The following is a 15817-nucleotide window of genomic DNA, read 5'->3' as shown; positions in this document are numbered from 1 at the left end:
TTTCCAGCCACTCTTCCCCAAGCCTGTAGCGCTGCATGGGGTTGTTGTGGCCAAAGTGCAGGACCCGGCACTTGGCCTTGTTGAATCTCATACAGTTGGCCTGGGCCCATCGATCCAGCCTGTCCAGGTCCCTCTGCAGAGCCTTCCTACCCTCGAGCAGATCAACACTGCCGCCCAACTTGGTGTCGTCTGCAAACTTACTGAGGGTGCACTCGATCCCCTCATCCAGATCATTGATAAAGATATTAAACAGAACTGGCCCCAATACTGAGCCCTGGGGAACACCGCTCGTGACCGGCCGCCAACTGGATTGAACTCCATTTACCACAACTCTCTGGGCCCGGCCGTCCAGCCAGTTTTTGACCCAGCGCAGAGTCCACCTGTCTAAGCTGTGAGCCGCCAGCTTCTCCAGGAGAATGCTGTGGGAGACGGTGTCAAAGGCCTTACTGAAGTCCAGGTAGACCACATCCACAGCCTTTCCCTTGTCCACTAGGCGGGTCACCTGGTCATAGAAGGAGATCAGGTTGGTCAAGCAGGACCTGCCTTCCATAAACCCGTGCTGGCTGGGCCTGATGCCCTGGTTGTCCCGCACCTGCCTTGTGAGCGCCCTCAAGATGATCCGCTCCATGATCTTCCCCGGCACTGAGGTCAGGCTAACAGGCCTGTAGTTCCCCGGATCCTCCTTCCGGCCCTTCTTGTAGATGGGCGTCACATTGGCCAGCCTCCAGTCGTCCGGGACCTCCCCCGTTAACCAGGACTGCTGATAGATGATGGAGAGCAGCTTGGCTAGCTCCTCCGCCAGCTCTCTCAGCACTCTCGGGTGGATCCCATCCGGCCCCATAGACTTGTGAGTATCCAGATGACGTAGCAGGTCGTTGACCGCTTCCTCTTGGATTATGGGGGGTTCATCCTGCTCGCCATCCCTGTTTTCCAGCTCAGGGCGCCGAGTACCCTGAGGGTAACTAGTCTGATTGCTAAAGACTGAGGCAAAGAAGGCATTAAGTACCTCAGCCTTTTCCTCATCCTCGGTGACAATGTTCCCCCCCGCATCCAATAAAGGATGGAGATTCTCCCTGGCTCTCTTCTTGTCATTAATGTATTTGTAAAAACTTTTTTTGTTGTCTTTAACGACAGCGGCCAGGTTGCGTTCTAGCTGGGCTTTTGCCTTTCTCATTTCCTCTCTGCACGACCTAACGAGATCCCTGTACTCTTCTTGAGTCGCCTGCCCCTTCTTCCACAAGTGATAAACTCTCCTTTTTTTCCTGAGTCCCAGCAAAAGCTCCCCGTTCAGCCAGGCCGGTCGTCTTCTCCGCCCGTTCTTCTTGCGGCGTACAGGGACAGCCTGCTCCTGCGCCTTTAAGACTTCCTTCTTGAAGATCGTCCAGCCTTCCTGGACCCCTTTGCCCTTCAGGATGGTCTCCCAAGGGACTCTCTCAACCAGCGTCCTGAACAGGCCAAAGTCCGCCCTCCGGAAGTCCATGGTAGCAATTTTGCTGCCTCCCCTCCTTACTTCACCGAGAATTGAGAATTCTACCATTTCATGGTCGCTAAGCCCAAGACGGCCTCCGACCACCACATCTCCCACCAGTCCTTCTCTGTTTGTGAACAGCAGGTCGAGCGAGGCACCTCCCCTGGTAGGCTCACTTACCAGCTGTGTCAGGAAGTTGTCTTCCACACACTCCAGGAACCTCCTAGACTGCTTCCTCTCTGCCGTGTTGTATTTCCAGCAGATGTCCGGGAAGTTGAAGTCCCCCACGAGAACAAGGGCCAGCGATCGAGACACCTCTGCCAGCCGCTTGTAGAACGCTTCATCGGCCTCTTCATCCTGGTTGGGTGGTCTATAACAGACTCCCAGCAGGATATCTGCCTCGTTGGCCTTCTCCCTCATCCTTACCCATAAACACTCAACCGTATCATCATCATCACAATTGTTGAGCTCTATACAATCGAAACACTCCCTAACATCATCATCAATTTGTTCTGTTCTTTGCTCTTTTTGTAAAGTGGTTCTTTGTTTCCTTTTTGGAAACTCATTCATTCAGCTTATTTCTGGAAACACTGATAAGCAAATGAAACTGTCAGTGGACCAAATGGTGTAAAATATGTCCCTATACAATCGAAACACTCCCTAACATCATCATCAATTTGTTCTGTTCTTTGCTCTTTTTGTAAAGTGGTTCTTTGTTTCCTTTTTGGAAACTCATTCATTCAGCTTATTTCTGGAAACACTGATAAGCAAATGAAACTGTCAGTGGACCAAATGGTGTAAAATATGTCCTGTAATGTATCCGATTTGTGTCATTATGAAAGATGCTTTATTGTTGCTTTGCAAGTTGCCTATTTCATCTTTGTTAGCTCGTAATGTCCCTGTGAGTTAGTTTCAGACAGTATTTACCATCTTACATTCCCTGTGAAAGCTTTGTACATGTTTTCCGTGAGAGGCTGGAGAGCAAGAAAGTTGTGTGCAAAATTTGTTCCTCTCTCTGCATGGGAACAGTTTTGAAAATGTAAATATTTTTCTCCCACTATAAGAAAGAACAGAGAGAGTAACCCTTACCAAATGTACGTCTTGCTCAACACTACGTGCCATAATGCAGCAATGACAGCTCTCGCATCTCTGGTTAGACAAGGCTTCCAAGTCTTAACAGTAATAAAAAAAAATGTGAAAAAACCTTGTGAATATCAGTTCTAGACACTAATCTTCCTCCTCCCCAATCTCTATCTCTTTCTAGTTTATGCGGGCAAGGAATGGTAGGATTAGTAAATGCTGAATGCCCTGTTGGATGATTTGATTGTGTTAAGAAGAGACTTCATTCTGAAACTGTTGGCAGTTAAACAGGGCACCGTGTATAGTGGCTATAATTTTCAGATAGTTCTTGACTAAATTATTTCTGTAGTGAATTGTTTATAGTCATGTTCTTGATTTTTAACGTTATGAGCTTAAACCAATCATTCCTTTGCAACCCAAATCTTCGAAAACTTCAAAGAGTGCTCCTGGTAAGTTGTGTAGAATTTCTCAGGAAGTGAAGTGATTGCAAGCACACAAAGTAGGTCATTAATTTCTGAGAACTTTAGTTGATATATCCAGGCAGTTCTCATCCGGAGGGATAAAAAAGCTTGCAAAATCGTTGTTTTTTAAAAAATGTTCAGAAATAAATCTGTTGCTACTGTCTGTTGAAGATTTAGGGTGGGGGGACTGCCCTCTTTTAAGGGCTGAGGGAGGAGGATTACTTGCAGAAAGGAGGCTGGAGAACCAGGATGGTAGTTCTCCAACAACAATAAAGTCATGGACACAGCGTGTGTTTGAAAGTGACTTCTTGATGCCTGTTCAAGGCAGTCTTTCTCATCAACTTTTATTGCAGCTCTGATCAGTTAGGCTTTTGCCTGATCTGCATGAGTGGTTGGTGGTTCTTCCTTTCTCTAATATGGAGCTTTTTCTCTGGAGACAAGGGAGAGGCTTCCTCACCGACTGAGAGAACTTGAGGCAGATGATTGCGTACCCTAGCTTGTCGAAGGGAAGGTTGGTGAATTGTGATGGGAGGATCTACAGTAGAGCATGAGCTAAATGTCATGCACATGCTTCAAAATATTTTTAAGAAAGTAAGAAAGAAAAGTAATTGATCTGGGAGCTGGTGGCACAGGGCTTGAGCAGAGAAAGGGATTGCAAGTGGAGCAAACCGTCATGGAGAAAATGTAAGTTAAACTGATTTGCCTCTTATTATATCTTAGCAGCAAGCAAAATCCAGGATAGAATCCAGGATAGTTGAACACTTTATACTGTGTAGACTCTTCGAGAGCGAGTTAGGAAAGGAAGGCCCACCTTTTCCATTTTCCTGTCAGTTACATATCCCATCTTCCCTCCCCTCCTATTCTTTCTTTCCCTCCACCATATGTATCTGGCCAGTATCTTTAGATAACCGCTAATTGCCTCTTCGATAATCATGCCAGTCTTTATAATTTGCCAGAAAAGGCTGATTGTCTAGTCATGTTTTGTGTGTACTTAGTATAGATGAACAACTGTATTTTGCTGTAAGGTTTCCTAATGCAGCTGCAAAATCCCTATGTTGCTACTAGGCAAATGAAGCAAGAGCATCCAGGTGATTGCTGCTGTTAGATGCGAATCTCTTGATAGCCTGGGGTAGTCAGTAGAGACTAATGCATGCTGCAGAATTCACTGGCTGTGCTGAAGTTGTAATACAGTAAAGCTACTATAGTCATATTTAATTTGGAGAAGTAACAGTTCCAGTTTTCAGAAAAAATAAGCTTTGCAAAACTTTTGATTTCGAATGTAGTATTGCCTAGAGAACAACACTGAGAAAACAGGAATTTCTGAAACTTGGAAAAAGATGTGTTTATGGGATGAAGGAATAGGAACAATTCACAATTTTTGCCAAAACAGCATTTGTATTTTAACTGCTTTGTCTTAGTAGAATGATCTTATTTTCAAATTGTAAAATGCTGATCATGTGTTTAAAATAAAAATTGCCACATCAGCAACTGGCTCAAATGCTGCCTTTCAAATAAGTCTGCTTTATATAATCTTTGAAATAGCTGGGGTTTTTAGTTTGTTTTTAAATCATTCCTTCTTCACAGTTGAACTGTGCTGATTTTAAAAAAGCCTCTAAAGTGAATCTGCAGGAATTGTTTGGTCTTTCTTGGCATGTTCTGTGCATATATTATAATTGTATAAAGTTCATTGTTTTCTTTTCTCACTTTATGATAGCATTTAAGTGAGAGTGTGACACGATTTTGTTCTTTCAAATAGTTGATAATCTTGCTAGCACACAGCTAAGTTATGCCTTAAAGCTATGTAACGTTGTCAGGAATGGAAAGAGGGTTTCATAGTGTGATTGGAGTGGTCACAGCAGCATTTTGCCAGATCTCCATTGGTCTGTAAGATAACGCCGGTGGCTGTAGCCAGCTGGTGGGTGTATTCCAGCTGCTTTAGCTGATGCCTGGCTACAGCAGTGGACGTAGCTGTAGGAATCTGACCCACCGTTAACTGACACTGGCATAATTGCTGTGTCGTTCTTTAGTAAATGCCATTCTTTAAATGGCATTCTCTGTTGTAGAGAAGCAAGCTTTTTAAGGAGTGGTAATTTCTCTTTCCTAGAATAACTGATATGTTTAGAAAAATAGACAAGAGCTTGGGTACATAATTCTTTTATCAGGTCTAAGAAAAAGGCTGTGTTATATGTTGGTTAGCACCAGCAACAGAAGTTCTCTCACCTTTGTTTGGTGTATCAGACCAGAGACATCTGTAGAAACTTGAGCTTTCCTCCACACACTGCAGCTCAGCTGTTGATGTCGTACTTATTGACACATTTCTGTTAGTAGAAACCCGCTTGTAGTAATTTCAGAACTGACGGTGTTATTTTAAGTACGCATTTCATGATCTAATTTAAGAGGTATTTCTGTGCTGTGGTGTACCACTTGAGGTGAAAACCTACGTGTGTATTTGTGATCTACTCACAGATGTAAGCTAGAATGCCTGAGTCTCTGGCCGTGGAAAGCAAAACATTAGGCTATATGATTTATCTTAAACTTGTTTTACATGTATTCATGTTGGTACTTCCCTAGTATAAACATACGCTGAAAGCTTCTCTGTAACAGCTGAGGTTTTTTCTGAGATGAAATAATCATGCAGTGAGTAGGATTCTGGCATTTGTAAGGTAATCTCATAGGCTTTATATGTCACATAAAGCAAATGGGATTACAATATTCTTAAATCTCCTACGTGTGAAGGAGTCTTAGATTCAAACTGTCTCTTATTAAATCTGACATCAGTGCATCAATGGATGTAGTATCAGAATTCCTGACTGTACATTTAAAATTTAAAGAAAAATATGTATATTGTGCTAATATTTAAAATCCATTAGAATTAGCTTGATGTAGGAGAGCACTTGATCTGAATTTCAGCATTTGCATATATAAACTAATCATCAGTTGTTTTTTTAATGGCCTATGCTTTTTTTATTATGTATGATGAGGGAGTATCTCTGCTAGATACCTTACTGTATAGCAAAAGGCAAAAAAATGAGTTGCAAGAGGATACGGTATAGTTGGTTTTAGGTAAAGCACATCTTGAACTTAAAAGAAAGTTTCTCAGTCTCAGCCCTCTCTGAGCTTCTAAAATGTCTGATAGAATAAGTTCAACTTTCAGCAATCATATAGTTGCATGAAAAATGTCTTGAAACATCCTCATTTTCTTGTTACCTGTTTTAGTTGTTACTAATTTAGAATGTTTAATCATAACTGAATTTACCCATCGGCCTTGTTGAAATGACAACACTTGTTTAGTAAATCTCTTTTATTTCTTGTGTAGGTCACTCTTTAATGAGTAGTAAATACTAAACCATTGCAAACTGTTGCACTTCATCTTCTTATAAAATACTTTCAGATTAAATTTCACTTGCCATTTTATTCCTTATCATGCAACTCTAGATTGCTGGTGTTTTCAGTGATCCAGCAGTATTTTTAGCAGACCTTGCTGTTTTCTATCTATGCCTTTTCTAGATTTCTTATAAGTCCAGAGCTCTTTGAGTCTCCACTGGGAAATTTTGTTTTGAAAAAATATCAAATTACACTGTTTTTCTGTTTAGTAATTCACAAGGATTTGTTTTTTTTTAAATCCCTTAAAGACTTAATTACATTAGTTTGGTGGGGGTAGGGAGTGTGTTGTCATAAGCTTTTCAGGAATCAAGGAGGTCTGATAATCCATGAACTTGTTAACACCTTCAAAGAGCTCTGAAAGATTTGTGAGATCTAACTTGCTTTTATAAAAAGTCTATTTATGCTGCTGTTCTGCTGTATTCTATGCAGCTGTCTGTTGCTTCTGGTTTCCACTCCTTTTGTTGCACGGAGATTGTAATTTTCTGCTTCATAACTCCTGGATTTCCCTTGGATCATTTCTGAAGAACTGTCAGGCACCTGTTCCTTTGATACCAGTGCTACTTTAGATGAAACGTTATACACCACAGTTGGGCAATTTCATACTCCAGAAGCTTTGGTTGCAGCGACTTCTTATTTTTTTATCAGGATGGTCTTCTGTGCTGACACTTAAGTTGGAGACAGTTTCTCAGATTTGCCCTTTGCTCGGAGAGGCTGTAGTGTTGAGGTCTTCTAGATCTTCCCTTGGACACTTTAACTGTTCTGTGTGTTCTTTGAATAGCTGGTTGTTTTAATGTATATCAATTAAATGTTTGCTGCTCTTATGATAATGAGGTCGGCCTCTTGGGTAAGAACATAATAACAGCCATGGTGAATCAGCCCAAAGGTGCATCTACCTAGTCCAGTACCCTTTTTTGACAGAGGACAGTAGTAGATGTTCTTAGAAAATAAGAATGGGGAAAGAAGGTAGTGATGTGATATTTCCCCACAATACTTTCCCAGCATCCTTTCTTCTTAGGTTATTCAAAACACCTGTAAATACCACCTTGTAAAAAAAATCGAACTTCACTGAATCCCAGAATGGTTGAGGTTGTATGGGACTCTGGAGGTCATCTTGTCCAAGACTCCTGCTCAAGCATGGTAATCTAGAGCAGGCTGCCCAGGACCCTGTCCAGATAGCTTCTGTGTATCTCCACAAGTGGAAAGTCCACAACCTCTCTTGGGCAACCGTAAATGTAAATTAATTTTATGGTGAGACATTACTTAAATTAAAGAAGTTGGAGAATACCGGTTTTTTAACAGACTTCCCAAGACACCAATGTGATGAGTCTAAAGAGAAAAAGATGTGCAAGTAAGTTTTTCCACAGTGTTAAGATAATGGATTGCTTTAAATAGTTAAATAACTATTACTTTAAAGTTAAAATAATGGAATCCAAATAATAGACTACAAGAAACATCTAAGTTTTTCATCTGAACTTTTCATTTCATTCAGATCTAATTTATAGTATTGTAGTATAACTATAGGTACGATGAGACATATAAATACTGTTACGTGTTCAGCATCATAAAATTGCTTAGGATTTGATGAGAAATGTAATCTAAATGCAAGACAAGTCGTGCTACCCATCAGAGCAGCTCCTCATATAAAACACTGCATCATGATTTAATTGATATGTTCTTACATGCTGCAATTAATATTTTTTTAACTGGACAGTGTTCTTGGATCTTTTTCAGGGTTCAGCTGATCCTTTAAACAGTGCATTCCACCTGACGTACAACATGGTATTGAACTTGCTTCGAGTAGAGGAAATAAACCCTGAATACATGTTAGAAAAATCCTTCTACCAGTTCCAACATTACAGAACTATTCCAGAAATAGTAGAAAGTAAGTATTACTGTATGTTGTACTCCCAAGAATTAGTATAAAAGATGCTGCACTGTGAGATTGGGTAGTTACACTTCATTATGCTTATAAGAGTTCATACCTGTGCAGTTCTTGTCTTCCCTGCCAACAGTTGCCACTGCACCATTTGCTGTTATGTTACAGTTTCAGGAAGAGTAATTTCCTCTTGTTCTTAGGACCTATATTGATAGGCACTGTCAGTCAATGAGAAGAGCTTTCCTCTCTGAGGAAAGACAAGAATGGTTGTCACATTGCTAAACTGTAGGACAGGAAGAAGGAAAAATGATTTAAAAATTCTTGCAGCTTGTTAGAGGTGCAGAGAAGAAAAGTCTTATTCCTTTTTGATATGCAGAACTTAGCTAAAAGAAACATAATTTTAATATCTCATTACAATCTAAAAAGAACTCAGGCACACTGCATTCAGAGTAGTATAGGAAAGAATGTTTAATTAAAATAGAAAGCAAAATTCATAGAGGACTGAGACGTTATTTGCACTCCACTGAGTAACTAAATTTTGAGCCATGATCTTTAAATAGTGTGTTTTCATGAGCCAAAGTCAGTTTCCAGAGATCTCAGCCAGTGTTTGAGAGTGAGGCCTCTTTCAAAACTTAACCCAGAAGAATCTTAAGAACACAAGAGGTAACTACTTCCTTTGCCACTGATGAATGAGCAGTTCATCTGTTCATTTGTTAATTGGATATTAAGGGAGACAGTGTGTGTGTGCCTGTAGCTTTGATAGATACACAGGGGCCGAGGGGGGGGGGGTCGATTCCCTTTGCAGAGTTTCTGTATTTCACAGGTGCAATATTAAAACAGTAGTAGTCAAATATAGTATGTATTTCCTGAGAACCTCCCTGTTCCAATTGGCATGCCTAGATCTTCATTCTGGCATTCCAGCATTGCTATTTAAATAGTGAAATGGAGCTGGAGAACATTTTTCATATTTCTTGGACATTCTTTGTTTAGGTACCATACTGGACATTAGAATTTTGTAATCGCTTCAGCTGCAATTAAAAACACAAAAGAGAGAAATGGTTGTTTAGATCAAGGAGGAAATTACGTCATGAGTATGGATTGCCAGCTTTTTTTTTTTAAAGTTGGCGCCTAAAAATAGGGAGCACTTCCCTGAGCTGTCTCTCAAGTCCCCCTGAAGTGGGATTTCTGAGTCGCCCTTATGCATTCAAATACCATGCCAGAGGGTGAGCTGGTAGAGAGGAGAAAGAGATCTTTATAACATGTCCTCTGTTTATGTTTCCTAGTGGTGTTACCAGTGTGAGAGAATGAAGCATGTTGCTTATAATAAAAACTGATTTGCCTAAATAAGGTGTAAAAATATTGGAGGAAGAAAATACTGATTTCCAACCGATGAAATCAGAGCCTAAAACAGGTTAGGAAGAACATCTTCTAACAACTTCCCTCTTGTTGGAAGACATCTTGTTAGAAGATGTCTTTGAGCAATCTTATTTTCATAGGAGGAGGCAGAAGAGCGCTGGTAGGCAGTGAATACCCTCCTACAAATCATTGCAAGTTTTTGTGGGATTTCTGTGCAACCTTAAATCAGTGATTCCTGGACAATTGGGGGTCCAGCCTTCTCCGTTTTCTCAAGCTTTTTTTTTTTTTTTTTAATTAGTATTAATATTTAATTTCCTATAAATAAAATATAATGGACACATTTGTAGATTTCTAGCTTTCCAGAGAATGGATTATTGTAAATAGAAAACAAATGCCAAAAATGGTGACAAAATACTAGTTACATAGATCTGAAAGTGAATAAATCTGTGAAGTTATTAATTTCCATGAGATTTTACTTTTTATTATAGGAGTGAATAATTTGGAAGGACAGTACAACAAAATAGCAATTCCCAATGAAGAAAATGTGGTCATATACTACAAAATCCGACAGCAGCTAGCAAAACTGGGTAAAGAGATTGAAGAATATGTCCACAAACCAAAGTATTGCTTGCCCTTTCTACAGCCAGGAAGACTGGTAAAGGTAATTTGATTTTTCGTTTGTTTTGTTTTTATTTCAAATCTCTACCTATCTGTGAAATTTACAGGGTTCATTTGTGCCTGCCAGTTTACCATCTTGAAAAATTACATGTATCGCACTAAGCAACAATTTTGACTTTCGTTATGTTTCTTTGCTGAAAGTTCAACAGTGAATGAGAAGAAATACTGTTTTCATGATGAATAATAGTCCATGGCTACTGTTGTAAATATCAGAAGTACAAAAAGATGCGCTTGGTAGGAAGTGATTATACCTGGGTTATAACATCTTGTAATATTTTCAGGTGAAGAATGAAGGTGATGACTTTGGATGGGGAGTGGTTGTTAATTTCTCTAAGAAATCGAATGTTAAGGTAAAACAGACATTCTCTCCATTAGAAAAATATATACCTTACTGCTTCTTCTGAAAATAAGATAAAACTCCTATTTTCCTTGTAGTTTTCAAAGGCAAAAAAATTTTCCTTTCACCCCAAATTTACAAAAAGCTCAGGCCTTTCTGAAGTGAAAGTATAAAGAAAAAATACTATGGAAGGTGCGACAAGCCTTAAGTCCTGTATTCATTTTTTAACTTTCGGCATATTTATGGAGGACATGCTTGTGTCTGGGATAAGTAGTTCAAAAATGCACTTAGCACTACAAACCTTTCAAACTATTTAGTTTGTTTCTGGGACACCCCCAACAGCACTACACTAAGCCATTCGTGGGAAAGATACTGTTATCTACTTTCAGAAAATCTACAGAAGCTGTAAGTGAGGGTTGAGAGCGTAGGGAGACTGACATTTGGCACTACGTAGAAGGTTATCTTAAGCTGGGGAATTGTGTCTTGAGTCCTAAGCTAGTGCATGAGACATGGGATTGCTTGTCCTCTGAGATGCTGCTGTAGAGTTGAGGGTTGGAAAGTTAAAATACAAAGAGACCAAAACAAGAGAAATGGATTCGGGGAAGAAAATACAGAGTGCAGTGATGCACTAGAAACCAGATTTGGTTTTCCTTCCAAAAAGCCATTTTTATATTTGGTCTCCAGATAACCCCAGAGATGATGTTTTGGTCTCCCTTTCAGAAATGTTTTGACAGACTACTCTGCTGGCTAAATTAAAACCTAAGTTTAAAGTGTATTTTTCTGTGGTAGTATTTTTGCTGTAATTTTGGCAGGAGAGCATTGGCATTAATGATGAGGTCTAAATGAGAAGTTGTATTTGTCAAGTTCTGGTGGCGCCTGTACATTGTGGCACCTTTTGGTGATTCTCTAATATATATTCGTGAAAGAAGAAATGAGAAAAATGCGTGCATACAGAACTTATTAAAAGAGATTTTGTTTTCGTTTTCTATCTTCCTTTTGAAAGTCACATTTCTTTTTTTTTCAAGGTGGAAAAGTGGACTGTTACTGCTATTGCTTAAACTTTTGCTTCTAGACTGCTTTTTTCATAGACCCACATGAGCAGTAAAACAGATTTCCCCCTCAGCCCAGCTTTCTACGTAAAATTGCCAACTTCTGTGTCGCTGGAGGCATTTCTTCTATCTGTGTCATATTTTATTCACATATATATTTGCCTTCCCTATCTGGCCTGTCTCACTGTTGTATAAAGCCTTTAGGTTTGAACGTTAGCTTTGAAATTACGGTCTGTTTTGCAGGAGATGGCTCTGGCTTCAGAAGCACTTTTTTCATTAAGTCATGCTAGCAGCTGGGTTGAATTTTTCCTTCTGAGTTCTGTGGAAAGAATGACAATAGGTGCTGAAAATTATGGAGCGGACTTAAAGCTATGTAACTTTTAAAATCAGTACGGAAAGAGCAGCTTCTATGAGCAGAAGCAAAACAAATGACTTAAAGAAGCTGTTATTTACCCATTTCGATGTGTCTATTCAATGCATTTTTGTCCTGGCATACGCATGCATTTCCCCGTTACTGTTTAATGTACTAGTATATTTAGTTAGTATTGGAAATATATCACTGTTATGCCATGTCTTTAAACCTTCATCAGCTTTTAAGCTGTGACAGTTCTTTGGATTTGCTTTTAGAAATCATGTTGAATTCAGACTATATTACCAGTTTTTCTTTAGTTGTAAATTTTTCTTCACTACATCATAGTTTCTAATGAAGTCCTTTTTCTAGTGAAGAATATATGTAATTAAGATTGACATTTAGGGTTACAGTATGTCTGTATTTCACTGAGTAATTCTCTTTGTTTGTTGCAATGTGAAAGCAAAAGCATGAGTCATTGTCAGTTATGTTCATTGTTAATTATATTTAGATGTTTTTCCAGCATAATTTCACGAGGCAGTGTTCCACAAAAGTGTGAATGCAAATAGCACTTTATCCTGAATTACAGTAGACAGAAGAATTTATTTCAAGCAGTGATGCTTGCTATATATTGTACAGTATAGTAGACAACAAAGTAACTATTTGCTTTGGAATTCATAAAAAAACCCCAAATATTTTTGAGTAAGACATTTTATTTCCACTAGACTGTGACAGAAGTATGCTAGTTTTATTGTTGTGCTGTTTATAGTCCATATTGTCATCTGATCCTTGATTCTAGACATCAAATTTAAGTTACTGATATTAAAATTTGAGATGCTGCAATTTGGTCTTCCTTATTTAGATGATTATAATCATTATATATTAAATTTACATACTTACCTGTTCATGTTTATTTATAATGTTTACTACATAAACATCGTTTTAAGTGCTGTGTCACGGTCATTGAATTTTCAGTCAGTCTGATGTCATTAATCTGGGAATCTGAATTTGTTATCTGTGCCATATTTCTTGATTTGCAGATATGATCAGCTGTCTTATCTTGTTTTGTTTCCAGGCACATGAAGTAGTAGATGTTTCAGGGCAAATCTAAAATCCTTGGAATACACCTAATCATGCAATATTCTGCCAAAGAGAGCAGAATTTTATCCTTGAAGCATGTGAATTGATGCAGTATGAATCAAAGCATCGTTCAAACTTGATATGACACAGATGTCTGTGATTAACAAATTTTTACAGGCTGTTCTATTCTTCTTTTACTTGTACATATAAAAACATGGCTGTTCCTGTTCAAGGGTTTAGTACCTAAAATGTTGTCGGAAACCCATTGAAGGAAACAGTACACATTCAAAAAACAGTTCTAGATTAAGTCACATCTGGTCAGCATTGTCTAAAAGCCATTGGTATACGTAAACTTACAGAGAGCGATATTAACAGCAAATGTTAATGACATTTATACTCCTGCTTTATTAATAGGTTTACAATACAGTTACTGATAGAAACATTTTTTCCTCTCACAATTTTCTAGAGGTCTCCAATTCTAGTATTTTGTGTAGCATATATGTGCAGCTATGAATTTAGTCTCTTCTTCGTTCAAGTCAGCATTATGCTTTCCGTAGCTTTGGCTGGATACTGATTTGGTATATGTGGATATTATTTTAAAATTCTAATTCAGAGAACAGCAGTGGTATGGGTCTTCTACACTGCTGTGAGTGCTTTCTGCAAATGCAGGATAGAATTCAGAGGAACTTCCCCAGCAAGTAATTGCATTTCTTGAAGAAATTATGTATCTTGTAGAACAGGATAACCCTGTTTTTCTGTTTAGTTTTCTATGGCAGTTTCTCGTAGTGCTTCTGAGAATCTCTTAGAAATGCTAGCTGGCTCCACCCTGCTTTGCATGCAGTGAAAGAAAATAGTATGTTGTAGATTTGAAATGAAAAATACTGCCCAGTAAAACTGAATTGAGTTAACACGGGATTTTGAAAAGACTATTCTCTCTTTCTCTCTCTCTTGTATTTGGAAGCAGAGAAGCTTGCACATAGTATTTTAAAAGATGATGTCTTCAGTGTTAGGCCTATAACTTAGTTCTATTCAAAGTCATAAAATTGTTTGCTTATAGTAGGAGTGTATTTGAGCAACCTTAGTGCATATTGATCCAGTCAAATAACTAACATCAGGTTTTTGTAAAGCTGTATATAATAAAGGTTATGGCTTTCTGAACAATAGTCTTTAACCACCATATCTGCATGTTTGTGTTCTTTAAAGGAATGTCAGATGTTACGTGTGCAGTTTGGGGTGCATAAAGATGTGGCCTGCAAGATGCAGCTTCTTGTTTGCTGCAGATACAAGCTGTTACGCTTGAAAGGTTTTTCTGTGGTCTTTATTGTGGGGAAAAACTTGAACTTGCAAACCTACAAATGAAAGAGAACCCCCAAATTTTGTTTCTTTTTTTTAAAAAAGGCAAAGCTCAGTACTGCTAGCATGATGCAAATATTTTGCATTACAGTTACAAAAGATGTTGGCTTACTTTGAAAGAGCTACATCTAGAAGAAAAGGCAGAAGTACCTAAAGCTGCAGGCTTTACCTGGACTTTAGGCTACACTGGCGAGGGAGGGTGGAGAAGGGGTAATTTTTTCAAGTGTGTTTTCCTGTGTGAGGGATCTTTCAATCAATACTGATTCAGTAGTTTTTAGAATATACTGCATCACTGAGCTGGTACTCTGTGAAGAGCAGTAGCTCATTTCATACTTTTACTATTGAATAAAATGATGCTTTTTCCTTCCATTCTTGCTGATATTTTGAAATAATGGTTATGGACCTGTTTTTTCTGTGCCCTCAACAGCCAAATTCTGGTGAATTGGACCCATTATATGTAGTTGAAGTGCTACTGCACTGCAGCAAAGAGAGTTTGAAAAATTCTGCTACTGAGGCTGCAAAGCCAGCCAGGCCTGATGAGAAAGGAGAGATGCAGGTTTGTTACACATGTTTGTTCTCAATAGTTTCTTATAATGTTCTCAAAGATTCTATTTCCAATGCATTTGCAAACTGTGGTAGAAGAGGGATTGATGCATTAAGGAAGAGAAAGGAGCTGTACACCTAACTCTGCTTTCTTAAACAGTTGCTGATTTCACTGAAGAGGAAACTTTCAAGTGTGAACAAAATACTTGAGTGAATTTGTTACCATATAAGAAGTGCTTTGCAACTTAGTTGCTGTTGTGTTATATATTGTAAATCAGTAGGTGAAAGACAATAGCAGTAATGTAAACAAAGTTATAAAAATAAGCTACACGTGATAAAATCTGCAGATAAACAAGTGTCTATAAGCTGTTTTTTTCTTGGATACTTGTGCAGCATTTTGTGGGTAATGTGCATTTGTTCTACTAGATTTGAGAATTTAGTTAGAAGTTTTATAATCCTTGAGTAACGAATTTTAGCAATGCTATTTGGAAGATACTTTTCTTAGCAGTATCTTCTGTCTTTGGGAACAGAATTCTTTTTTCATTTCTTTCTCTTTTTCAGACCCCTTCAGCTTTATGAGGCTATATCATTCTAAAATTAAATTGAAATTTTTAGTAAAAGCATTTGCATTATTTAAAATTTTCAATTTGAAACCCTATATCAAGACAAACAATTACAATTTTCAGATCAGAGACAGTTGTTTAATTTGTCCGCATGGTTTTTTCACAAAGTCCATGTAAAGCTTGAGATACAGTATTGATTATTCATGGTATCTTCATGGTTTTGATACTTATGAATATAGA

At 38.5% G+C, this 15817-nt stretch overlaps 1 protein-coding gene across 2 annotated transcripts in view; it reads left to right on the top strand.

The window, feature by feature from the left end:
* Window positions 1-15817, top strand: part of SKIV2L2 (superkiller viralicidic activity 2-like 2 (S. cerevisiae)) — a 50692-nt gene that overhangs the window by 23856 nt on the left and 11019 nt on the right. The window contains exons 16-19 of one of the 2 annotated variants that reach the window (XM_009326933.1): window positions 8125-8275; window positions 10114-10286; window positions 10585-10653; window positions 14899-15027. In XM_009326933.1, the coding sequence (XP_009325208.1) occupies window positions 8125-8275; window positions 10114-10286; window positions 10585-10653; window positions 14899-15027 (522 nt within the window). The remainder of the gene's footprint in view (window positions 1-8124; window positions 8276-10113; window positions 10287-10584; window positions 10654-14898; window positions 15028-15817) is intronic. The other variant, XM_009326934.1, reaches the window with a different exon arrangement.

The sequence above is a fragment of the Pygoscelis adeliae genome, unplaced genomic scaffold (assembly GCF_000699105.1).
Source record: "Pygoscelis adeliae isolate BGI_AS28 unplaced genomic scaffold, ASM69910v1 Scaffold116, whole genome shotgun sequence".
In the NCBI taxonomy this organism is placed as follows: Eukaryota; Metazoa; Chordata; class Aves; order Sphenisciformes; family Spheniscidae; genus Pygoscelis; species Pygoscelis adeliae.
The sequence above is the reverse complement of the archived record's forward strand: the minus strand, read 5'-3'. Positions and strand labels throughout refer to the sequence as shown.